General features: G+C 47.3%; 1 protein-coding gene across 2 annotated transcripts in view; it reads right to left on the bottom strand.

Moving 5' to 3' along the window:
• The window catches only part of CPA2 (carboxypeptidase A2 (pancreatic)), a 25828-nt gene continuing 13324 nt past the window's right edge, over positions 1 to 12504 (bottom strand). Inside the window, exons 9-11 of one of the 2 annotated variants that reach the window (XM_006887124.1) lie at positions 9915 to 10114; positions 7006 to 7090; positions 1 to 231 (exon numbers count right to left, since the gene is read on the bottom strand). In XM_006887124.1, the coding sequence (XP_006887186.1) occupies positions 44 to 231; positions 7006 to 7090; positions 9915 to 10114 (473 nt within the window). In that variant the 3' untranslated portion in view covers positions 1 to 43. The remainder of the gene's footprint in view (positions 232 to 7005; positions 7091 to 9914; positions 10115 to 12504) is intronic. The other variant, XM_006887125.1, reaches the window with a different exon arrangement.

Here is a 12504-nt window from a genome sequence, read left to right as displayed (position 1 = left end):
CTTCGAGCAAAAGATATTTTAATGGTGTTTACTCCCTGGGTCCCTAGTACAGGTGGTCTCGCACATGCTCCATGATGGTCTTCAGGCCCAGCCAGGTCTCTTCTGCTGTGGGCAAGATCTGGGTGGCCGGTAGAAGGAAGCCATAGCGTCCTGTGTCTCTCAGTTCAAAGGCAAATGAATACTTGATGCCAAAGTCAAAGGACCAGTCAATGCTCCCGCCACTGGCTTGGTCTGGAGGACAAAGGAGAAAAGTCTGGTAAGCTTCACCCACCATGTTAGGACAAGCCAGGCTTCTATGGTCATGAATCACGAGAGCAGGGACAGTTTAGCAGGAGGTCATGCTAACGAAACAACACAACAATTTAGAAAGCAAAGGGCATTATTCAAATGGACACACTCCTCAGGCTTCCTCTGCTGTCCCTGGAGGCTGGACAAAGCCAAGAATTTAGACGTCTCTCCTACGGAGCAACTTCTGCGCCTTTGTGGGGTCACCCCCATTCCCTGAAGTCTTGCTCTAGACCAGTGCTGGGCTCACTTCTTGTTTTTCTCTGATGCAGGAAGAGGGCTGCCAATGGGGTAGGAGATTTGACCCTCTACTCTCAGGGGATTTTTCAGTACAAGGATGGGAGCCTCTGCTCTGGTAATAAGCCTGCCCACCAGCCCTCCCCTGTGAGATGGGTTAAACCGACTCGGCAACGTGCACCTGAGGTATACGTCATCCCTGACTCCACAGATGATGAGGGAAGATAGGCCTTGCCCACAAAGACTTGACACAGTCATGACTCATCAGAGCAATGAGCCAGCCCCCAGGTCCCTCCTACAGGAGGCAGGTGGAGGGCACAGCTGGGCAGAGGGCAAGACCGAAGACGCTGTACCCAGGAAAAGGAGCTGCGGGTGGATTTTAACTTCAGAAGACACACAGGCTTTTGGTCAGCGGAGCAACATGCTGGGACTAACCAGCTCTCCATTTCTCCAGTGTTTCATCTGTCAGATGGGGATAATGATACTATTTCTTTGACCAGGCAGGAGGATTAAGTGTAAAATGAGATGGCTGGGATGACATCTGCTGAGGGCTTCCTAACTGTGCCAGGTGCCGTGCTAACATTTAGGTGAAGTTCACCTCAGCTTGGCCAGGAACTAGGTACTGTCTTATTATCACATAACATGAGAAAACTGAGATTCAGAGATCAAGGTACGGGGAGCAGGCATTTCTTACTACACAGCATTCCTGTTACCATCATCACCCACTGTCTTTGTCCACACATCAGAAAGGCGGGGCCTCTATAAGGTTCAGCTGTGTCGGGGGCAGAGCTATTAACTCACCAGGAGATGAACACTCAAACTTCATTCCTATGGTGCTTAAGAGTTAGTGGACATTCTATCTTTGGAGACTCTCTTTGGAGACAATCCATTTCCCAGTTGAAAAAACAAAGGAGAGTTGAGTCACCTACCCAAGCTTACCTCCCACTAACAAAAGAAAAACAAAACTCATTTCCCTCGCTGTTGTTAGGTGCCATCCAATCTCTGACACACTGGAGCCCGTTGCAGCAGTCACCGTGTCAATCCATCTGGTTGAGGGTCTTCCTCCATTCTGCTGCCCGCTCCATCTTCCCAACCATGATGTCCCTCTCTAATGAAAAGCCTCTCCTAGCAACATGTTCAAGGCATGTAAGGCTTTATCATCCTTGCCTCCAAGGTGAGCTCTTGGGTGCACTTTCTCTAAAACATATCTGTTTGTTCTCTTGATAGTCCATGGGATATTCAGTCCTCTTCTCCAACACCACAGTTCAGAGGCTCCAATTCTTCTTGTCATTCTTATTCTTACCCAGCTCTCAGCAGCATAGCGAGTGACTAAAAAGACCATGGTCTGAATCAGGCAGCTCTTGAGTTTATTCCAATTTTAAGGACTCTATAGCACAGGGCAGAACTGCCCCCAGAGAGTTTTCCAGAACTGTCAGTTATGTCAGTTATGGAAGCAGACCACCTTATCTTTTCATCGTCCTTGCTGGTGGATTGGAGTGTTTTAAGACCTGGGCTCTCCATCCAAAGTTACTTGTTCCCCAAAGTGCCAGAGGTTGATATCAAACCCAAGCCTCTGTCTCCAAGGTCTAGGTTTTCTACCTCCCGACTCCCTGAAAAAGAACTCAGGAAACTTCTGGATCAGACACTTAACCATGTAGCTCCTCAAAGACGCAGGACAAAGCTGTGCAGGAAGTGTCTCAGCCACTGTAAAGGCACAGTACCCCCTTGGGCAGAGCAGGGAGGCAGGTTCAGCCCTGAGCTGCATACCAACCTGGGCCACCAGGCAGAGACAGCTCACCAGGGAGCCCTGAGCTGCATACCAACCTGGGCCACCAGGCAGAGAAAGCTCACCAGGGAGCCAGGCAGCGCGCATCCAGTCAAGTGGAGGCCCGGGTAACAGTCGGCCACAGGCTGGACCAGAAGCTGCCTGTGGTCAGACTCCAGAGGCTCACACAGCACACCCTGAAGTGCCATGGGGATTTTTCTGTTAGGAATAACTCCGTTCCCTTTGTCTCCTGCAACCTCAACAAAGACAGTGTACTAGATTTCAGCCCTTCCAAGTCAGCCTTGTTGGTAAATTCCTTCAGATCCCCACAGACAGGACCACGCAGCTGACCCTGGTCCACGGTGACTCCATGGCTCTCAGAGTAGAACTGAGCCATTCAGCTGTCAACAGATGCTTCTTCAGAAGTAGATCACCAGTCCTCCTTTCAAAGTATCTGGCTGGCCATAAATTGTCCACATGGTCTCAGGCTTGGATGAGGTTTCTCTCTTCTTCAACAATTTCTGGTTGCCCTTAAATGAAGCGGAGGACGATCCTGCGGTGGAAAAGGTCTGGGCAACTGTAAGCAGACCAGATCTCTCAGCAGGTGTAACACACCTAAAAGCACGTGCCAGGAGCTACAAATCAGTCTGTCCATGAGATTGGTAATTTCTCTTTGGGAATATAATCCCAAAAGAGAATATAAAGCAAAACCAAACTTGGATGAAGCTGTAACAGCACCATTCAGCAAAAAGTTTAAACAGTCCAAAGGCTCGATACTGGAAATATGGCAACACGATGGACTCAGAAGCACCTTGACTGTGACATGATTCAGAAATTACTGTTCATTGAAAAAAGCTAGCCACAAATACAGCTTACACCTCAACAAATGTATTTGCCTTTGTTGACAGAAGCCATAAATGAGATCAAAAGTGAGAAAATACGATAATTATTGAGTTCTTCATTTTGCTAGAATGTTTTTCAAATGCATCATAAGAGCCAAGTAATAACCATGAGTGGAAGGTGAGCAGCGAGGGGTCTTTGCAGCCTGTCATTTCACAGACCAGTAGCTTTTGCATTTCCATCCAGTGACCAGTTGATGGTGTAGATATGGCTTGTGAAACATTCTTCCACTGCTCTTCACACTCCCACAGAGAAAGCCTCAGCTAACAGGTGTACATTCCTGCAGCCCCCTCAAGCCCACCCTGCCTACAGGTGTAACCACAACTGTGCCCACAGACTCCCTCCTCCAGCTCAAGGCAGATCGACCTTCTGTCCACTACTGCCCGCCTCTGCCCACCTCAGTCAAACTCTATCAACTACCCACCTGTGCTCACCTCGGCCACTGTCTATTCAGCTCTGCCCATCTCTCCCCACTTCTCTCTCCCTCTGCTTGTCCTGGCCTGACCCGTCCTTTCTGACTCTGGTACTGTTACTTCAGGGAGCTCTGACTTTCTCCTACATCTTCGACCTTGATTAGTTCTTCTCCCACTAATAAGTATAACTCACATCTCAAAACCCAAGCCTTCCAGTCCCTTCCCCTTAGTACCCTTCTTATCCAGGCTCCTCAAAGAGAAATCGCCACACTGTCACCTCTCTCCCCTCCATGCCCACCTCCTGCTGTCCCCCACCTTCTTCCTCTCCTGCACTGTCCCTGCCGCCTCCTCCATGCCCACTCACTGTCTTTACCACTCTTCTGAAACTGCTCTGGTTATCTGTCTGTCATCATCAATTGTTGTTGTTGTTATGTGTCGTCGAGTCACTTGAGACTCAGTGACCCTATGCACAACAGCCCTAAACCCTGCTCTGTCCTGTGCCAATCGCACTCTCTCTGACACTCCCATCCTGATTACCCCAGTCACTGAATCAATCCACCTCATAGAGGGCCTCCCGCTCCTGCGCTGTCCCTCCACCCTCCCAAGCATGATGTCCTTCTCCAAGGACCAGTCTCTCCTCACAACATGTCCAAAGTATGTTAGACGGAGCCTCAGAATCCTTGCCTCCAAGGAGTCACCTGGTTTAACCCTCTCCAGGATGAATCTGTTTGTTTTCCTAGCAGTCCATCATCAATTAGTTCTCAAAATCTCATTGCTGTCAAATTAGAACTAATTCATAGCTGACCCACCAGTGGGATTCTGTGGCTATAAATATCATGGGAGGAGATTGCCCATCTTTCTCCCTCAGAGTTGCTGGCAAATTTGAACCATTAGAGAGACTTGGCCTCCGGTTATCAGCACAACTCCATTTGGGCTACGTCACCAGAGCTTCCCAGTAAGTTAGCTAGTGGTGAAAACCCAGTGGAAAACATCCTGCCTTTGTCTTCTTGGCCTTTCTCATCGTAAACCTCATTGTTAACCTTTTCTTTAAAAATTTTTATTGGTTTGCATATAACCTTTTTAAACAATTACTCCTCCTCTGGCCTGGGAAGTCCAGGCTCTCTGCCTTACAACGATATTTCCAATCCCCTCATATGTATGCAAAACCTGGACACTAGATAAGGAAGAACAAAGAAGAATTGATGCCTTTGAATTATAGTGTTGACAAAGAAAACTCAATATACCATTAATTACTAGAAGAATAAACAAATCTGTCTCAGAGACTTGGTCTCACATGCTGTGGGCATGTTACCAGGAGGGGACAGTCCCTGGAGGAGGGCATCATTCTTGATAAAGTGAGGGTCAGCAAAGACCCCCAATGAGATGACCTGATACAGTGGCTTTAAATGGGCACAAACAGCACCAAATGTGAGGCTGGCGCAGGATCAGATAGTGTTTGGTTCTGCTGTAGATTATTACGAGTCAAAACCAGCATCTACTATCAGCTGTCTCTCTGCCTAGACCTGCGGTGTTTCCCTGCCTCACTGGAACCTCTGTCTGGCCCCTTCTTTCACCCATTATCCTTCCCACACCAATATTCTCATGCTCTCCGGTCCCTGTAACTCTCTTTGGGGTCAATTACACACAAATCTCTGCAGAATCCTGGACCACATTGCCCAGCACATGCTGGATGGACATCTCCATTTAAATATCTCATAAATCCCTTGTTATGAATTGAAATGTATCTCCCAGTTATGAACCCAACAGCCAATACAGAGGTAGAAGATACAGTAAAGATTATAGACGTGGAAATAGTACGGGGTCGTTCTACTCTACTCGGTAGGGTTCCTGTGATTTGGAATTGACAACAATAGTTTGGTTCTATGTGTGTGTGTGCCTTTGGGTGACTCCCTGGACAGTGCAAACTGTTAACTCACTCTTTCTTAGACAAAAAGTTGATGGTTTCAATCCAGCAAGAGGTACTCCAGAAGAAGGCTTTAGTGATCATTTGAAAAATCAGCTATGAGTCAGAATGAATGCAACCACAAATAACACCAACAGCAACAACAAAAACGCAAGGGGCTAAGGTAGAACTACTGGTCTCTCCCCACTCAGAGCAAAGAAGAGTGAAAAAAAAAATCAGACACCTAGAGTACAAAGGACTAATGGGCCATGGGTACATCACTCTCCACTCTGAGCCTGGAAGAACCCAGTGACCAATGCTGACAGCTCTGAAAGGGATCACATTGCCTGAACCTGGATAGAGGAGAGAAGAATGTAGAATAAAATTTAAAATACTATTTTAAAAACCCAAAACAACTACAGGGTTACTGCAGGGACTGGTGGGACCCAGAGACTATAGCCTTCAGATACCTTTCAAATCTGGAAATGAACTCAACCCCAGGGCTCAACTTTCAGCCAAACAATAAACAATTCTAGACCATGAACAATAATACCAGGAAGCTATGCATTTCTTAGAACAATTAACCATATGTAATTAGGAGGGTCTCATTTGCCCAGGGATAAAGTTCAAAGGTCCTGGAGGGTTGAAAAGGAAGGATGGATGAGGTTTACGATGAGAAAGGCAAAGAAGACAAAGTAAAAGAGTGCTATTATACCAAGGTGGTGGCAATCAGTGTCCCAAAACAGAATCTGTACCAGCTATTCAATGAAATCCAATTTGCTTTATATCACAATAAAAAACCAAAAACTAAATACCTGACAGAGCACAGTTTTGCAATGACTCACATCATCTTGCCATGAGTCAAAGTCAACTCAATAGCAACCGATGTGGTTTTGAGTGCCATGCCTTGGACAACAACCACATTCTGCACTAGGGTCCTTTCAGCTTGCCCATAGCACACGAGCCGGGTCGTGTGTTTATCCTCATCTGCTGCGGCACTGGAAGAGGGGAGTCTCAGGAAGCCGGACGGACAGCTGCCAGCCCAGACTTATTCTGACTTGATCCTGTCCCTGATGTGGCCTTCTTATCTCCACATTCACACGGCAACCACAGTCTGTCCCCCATCTGCCCCCGGGCAACAATCTTGGATACTTGGGGAATGAGCTTCTCTACGCCAGAGAAGGGAAACTCAACAAAAGGAGCCTCAGTTTGGCCAGGTGATGATAAAGGCACGTTTCCAGGCAAAGAGATTTCACTTCATGGGAGTGGGACAAAGGACCTAAGCAAGCGCCAAAGCCAAACACTTGGGAAGTTTCTTGTTCTAGACATCACACAATATGTATCTCTTGAAGCAGATTCTGCCTTTTTGAGGGAAAGTGGAGAAGTCTGGGGTCCATGCTTAGAGGCCTATCCCTTTCATATCATGGCATCTGAGGACTCCTGTGGAGACACCCATCTTGGTGGATCATTTGTGAAAACATTCCTGTACGTCAGATACTTACAGATGACAGAGCAGATTGGTCCCACTTTGTAACTGGTGCCATGCAGGCTCTTCAAGGCATTGGCAGCCTTTTGGGCCACTTGATCCTAGAGTGAGGGAACCAGAGAGAGGCAGATGGATTGCACTGTGTCCTGAGAGGGTGAGTGCCCACAGAGAAGACAAGATGGTCTGGTGAGCCAGACTCCCTGGTTAATTGGAGTTAAGCACACCTCCTTCCCCTTTTCACCATTTTTACTGAGACGTACGCACTTTTATTGGCTTGAAAATGCAACATAATGATCCTGGGTCTATAGGTGACCTTCTAGGTAAAATATAAATAGGGTCGCTATAGGTCACAGGCAACTCAACAGCACATAACAACAACAACATCCTATATTGGTTGTTTTTTTACTTATGCCTCTTGTTTACAGTCAATAAGACCTCGGGGAAGGCCTTTGTATTTAAAAGTCGGTTGTTAGATTTTGGAGGAACATTCTTCTTCTGTCAATATACTGTACTGAGGTAACCTGGGGTTGCTGTGATGCTGAACCTTGTGCCACTGGGGTGCCAAATGCCATAACTGTTACCCCTGGTGGATAGTATTTGGTGGAGCTCCCAGTTTAAGACAGATTTAGTAGCAGGAGTGGCATCCACTTCCTATACGGCATGCCTCTGGAAACTCTATGAATGTTGAGAAACAACAATAGTTATAGTAAAGCTTCAGGTCTTTTGTTCATAGGGTCAGTATGAGTCGTGCTCAGCTCGATGGCAATCCACAACAAACAACAAGTGAAATATCCCAGAGCCATTCTTTTGCCACCAGCTCTCCTTATTCAGGACTACAGGTGGAAATAGGAAGAGCAGAAGAGCTAGCAAGAACTTATACCGACAGCAGGACACACCTGGGAAGTGGGGGTGTTTTATTTTGTATTTTACTAGATCTCTACATTGGCTTAGTTCCCTGTAACTGTCTTTTTTTCAAGAAGGAGAGCTCAGCAAAATATTTTCCATTGTTTGAGGATTCCAATTTTGACTGAGTGGGGCTTTGCTGTCCTTGCTAAGGATAAATGTAAGGTCTTGAACTTGAATCCAGGAAAACAACTGTACAATCACCAGATGGGGGAAACCTGGCTCAGCAGCATTCGCAGAGAGCCTGGGGGTTTCAGCTGTCACTGAGCCCAACATAAGTCAACGGTACTTCACTCCTGCCAAAAAATTAATGTGACCCTTGACTGTGCGAGCAGAAGTGCACAGTCTGGATGGAGACAGACATGGTCACGCTCGGCTCCGGGCTGATTAACCCACAGCACAAGGTTTACCTTCACTGCTGGGAGCTAGCCTTGAAGAATGCAGCACAAAGCATATGGGAGAAGTGGCAACCAGAATGGGGTGGAAGGCTGGGGCCATACTGTGAATGCTTGAAGGCACTGGGAATGCTTAGTCGTGTTAAGCACCGGTGGTTCCACGGCAAAATTCTCACCTCCCATGCAGGAGACCTGGGTTTGACTCCCTATGAGGCACCTCATGGGCAGCCACTACCTGTCTGTCGATGGAGCTTGCTTGTTGCTATAACATTGACCAGGTTTCCATGAAGCTTCTGGACTACGGTAGGCAAGGAAGAAAGACCTAGTGATCTCCTGCTGAAAAAAATCCACTAATGTAAACCATGTGGTTCACAATGACCTGATTCCAGCATAGTGGATGCTTGATGGCAGTTAACAACAAGTCTATAAGGAAAGCTCTAGAAGAGACAGGTGCCTGGTTTTCTAGTAAGAGTGGGCTTGTCTCTTAAAGAGAAACACATCCGCTCTGTGGAGTCAGAAGGCAGAGCAAGGATGGTAGACAGAGACCACTGGGGAGGGTCCGGCTCTCTGTAATGAGGAACGTCAACAGTTAAATCCATCCAACAAACAACAACAACAGGTAAAACTTCCTTGGAGCCAGGAAGCTGTCCTACGTCAGGTACCGATCACCAGCTAGATGACTACGTGGCAGTTTTGAACACCAGTTTCTATTAACCGTGTCAACTTAAAAGTTATGTCATTCTGGGTTGCTTCCAATCTTGACATTCTTTTTCTGTAATTCAATTCTGAGTCGTCGTTCTCACCATCAAAACCCTGTATCTGCCCTACTTGGCTCATCCAACTGATGAGATTGGAAGAGAGACTTGAATTGGGACAACGAATTCCATTTCTGCCTGGAGGTGCTGACAATATCTATTTGAAGGTAAAAATTATCAAAAGGTCCCATCTGAGGGATTATCATGAACGTATGGGTTTCCAAACCCAAGCTTAAAAGCATAACTGGAAATATAGGCACATATTCTCAACTAGGGTGAGCTCCTGCCAGTCCTCAGTGGCGCCCTAAGCTGTCGCCTGACCTAATCCACCACCAGCCTGTTTGCCCCTGAATCTGGGAAGACGGGGGGCGGGGGGAGACATTAAGTTAGTTTGACACCCCCCCCCCGCAGCATTCTACACCAGTGCATCATAATGTCACTTCCTGAGCCAAAAATGCCAAGAAAATACCAGGGAAGGAATGAGAACAGGGCACTGTCTAGCACAAGCATCTGAACACAAAGCCAAGAGCCTCCTGTCCAATCCAAGGGGTTCTTTCCTAAGCAACAGAAAACACATGCTAGGAATTTATGATCTAATCAGGCATCTGTTCACCTAGATCAAAAAACTCTTTGCTGTTGAGTCAGAAACTACTCGTGGCTGTAGGTTTCCCGAGTTTGTACACTGGATGGGAGGAGACTGTCCATCTTTCTCCCGTGGAGCCACAAGTGGATTTAAACCACCAGAGAGGTGCCACCTTTGGGTTTACAGAGTAACCCCCACTCTAAACCCAGGATTCAGCTTCACAACTGAACATATGTGTCCATACGATAGAGATTCGTTGGGGAACTGAAATAAAGTTGCAAGGACTCACCAACTCTTCAAAGTTCTCCGACTTGGTGCACTTGTAGCCAAAGGGGAACATGAGAAGCTGGGAATAGCTGTGTAGGGTAATGAAGGCTTTGACGTTTCCATGAGCCTTAATGAAGTCCACAATGGATTTTACTTCAACTTCGGAATTGGCACTGGGTCCATGGTAGGAATCAGAGCAAGGGTTGTTACTGGCTCCAGGTCCTGCCGGGATACAGAAGCAGCCCGGTGAGAACAGAATGCTCTAAGAGATGCCGTGTAGTGTTAGTTCTTCCGCTGGAATTCAGAGTGACAGAGTCATCGTGTTAAATCAAGTCGCGACCTAGGACACAGTCAAAAAGCCTAAATTTAGCTATTCTGTCCTCTTCTATTTCCTTTAAATAAATATAGTTCCTCTATAAGGCTATCAAACTGATCAGCTTCTCTCTATGGAGGAAAAAAGCTAGTTTAATATTCTAGATAGAATTCCAGCATTGGAAGGAGTTTAGCAAGTTCATTTCTGAAATGGCTTCCAATTCGGACAGTTGAAAGGTACAAGATTCTATGCATCTGTACCCCTAAGGCTCAAAGCTACAAAGGCAATAAAGCTCTGACATCCTTTCCACAAAACTACACGTGACAGCAAGGCCACCTTTAGGGTGATAGGCCCTTTGGCCTAAATGCCCTCTCAACTGGAGTGGTTTATGATCATAAGCACGGAGTGAGTCCACTGTAGGCCTGACCTGGGCTCTGCATGCTTCAGAACCTATGATTCAGATTCTTCAGGATCTCAATGATAGCTACAATCTTTGTCACCTGACTGAAAGATTATATGAACAGTAATATTTCAGGAAAATTCTGACACTGAATTGCTGGTACTGTTCCATATTTGGCTCTAATGTTTTGATTTCCACCCCCGACATTAAAAAGCTGTTTAATAAAAGCAATGAATGAAATTGCCACTCATCCATACCCTGTCCCGATTCCCTGATGTGTCACATTGAGAGAATAGAAAAAAATCAATAGAAACTGCACAAACAGAATGGATAGAACAAGAATGCTGGCACGTGGTGAAATCTGTTACCAATACCATAGTACAGTTCATATTAAAAAATTATTAAAATGGGGCCTAGTTTACTATATAAATTTTCACCTAAATCATATTTTTTAAAAATTTGCCATTCATTTTATTCCAACTCGTGGTAACCGCAGGCATTTCAGATAGGACCATGCTAGGTGTGGTTATCAGTAACTGTGATCTTTTGAGAGCAGATCCCCAGAGCTTTTTTCAGACGCATTCCTGCGTGGATTCAGACCTTCTGGAATTGCTAACCTGTCAGCGCGGAGCACTACACTGTTTGTTCTGTCCAGGGACGTTTCTTGGTTCTATATCGCTTATTTATTCATTCACTTTACAAATATCTGATGATTGAAATATTTACATTTCAGACAAAAAGTATTGGGAATGCAACAGTAAAAGACACAAGTCCAAATCTCACTGGTTTTATCAGCTAGTGAGGAAAAAGGACCCCTACTCATGTATTGGGAGCTCTAGTGGCCTAGAGATAAGAAGCTGCATTGCAATCTCAAAGCAGGTGGTTCAAATCCACCCGCGGCTCCAGTTCTGACTGGAGAGCACTTGACAACAACAGTGTGCTCACGCCAAGAATGGTAGTTTGAACCCATCACCCTCTTCATAAGGGAGCTCCGGTGGCCTAGTAGTAATGAGCTACGCTGTCACCCCAAAGGCATGTGGTTCGAATCCACCAGCTTCTTCACAGGAGGAAGATGGGTAATCTCTTCCCCAGCAGTGAAACTGCCTCTGCAAACCTGCTGGAGGGTCAGCTACGAGTCAGTTTCTACTCAAAGGTACACAACAACCCTCTTCTTAAAAGAGGTGGCAATCTGCTTCTGTAAAGATCTGCAGCCTTGGAAACTATGGGGCAGTTCTGTCCTGTCATATAGGATCCCTCTGAGTCAGAATCAACTTCATGGCATTGGGCTTTTGAAGAGCAAGGAAAACCAATCTCAATTCTGCTCTAAGTAAAACCAGGAATTTTAAGGAAAAGCAGGGCCCCCTCCCAGGCCGGCCACTGAGCTCTGAGGGGGCCAGGCAGCGAGCTAGTATGTCATGTTTGAGTCTTTTCATAAAAATCAATGTTTCAGTCCTCTTTGTAATGCTCTTCCCTTCTTTCTGGAAGCATCCAGAGATGACGTCATGCGCGTCCTCCGAGCAGGTCCTCACGCCCCCTAGTGGCCGGTCCCGGCCGCCCCGCCATCGCGGGGAGCCTGGTCCTGCAGCCTGGCCGGGCTCGGCGGGGGCGGCCAGAGGGGTCGGCGGAGGGGACACCGGGTCGGCCGGCCGGGCTTGGTGGCGGGGACACCGGGGTCGGCAGCAGGAGCAGCGGAATCGGGCGGCAGGGGCAGCAGGGTCGGCGGCGGGGGCAGCGGAATCGGGCGGCAGAGGCAGCAGGGTCGGTGGCGGGGACACCGGGGTCTGCACGCAGGGAGACCGGGCTCAGCAGCGGGGGCACCGGGGTCTGCAGGCGAGGACACCGGGCTCAGCAGCGGGGGCACCGGGCTCAGCACCGGGGACACCGGGCTCAGCAGCGGGG

This window comes from Elephantulus edwardii, unplaced genomic scaffold, assembly GCF_000299155.1.
Source record: "Elephantulus edwardii isolate Elephantulus edwardi_28Jun2011 unplaced genomic scaffold, EleEdw1.0 scaffold00055, whole genome shotgun sequence".
In the NCBI taxonomy this organism is placed as follows: domain Eukaryota; kingdom Metazoa; phylum Chordata; class Mammalia; order Macroscelidea; family Macroscelididae; genus Elephantulus; species Elephantulus edwardii.
The sequence above is the reverse complement of the archived record's forward strand: the minus strand, read 5'-3'. Positions and strand labels throughout refer to the sequence as shown.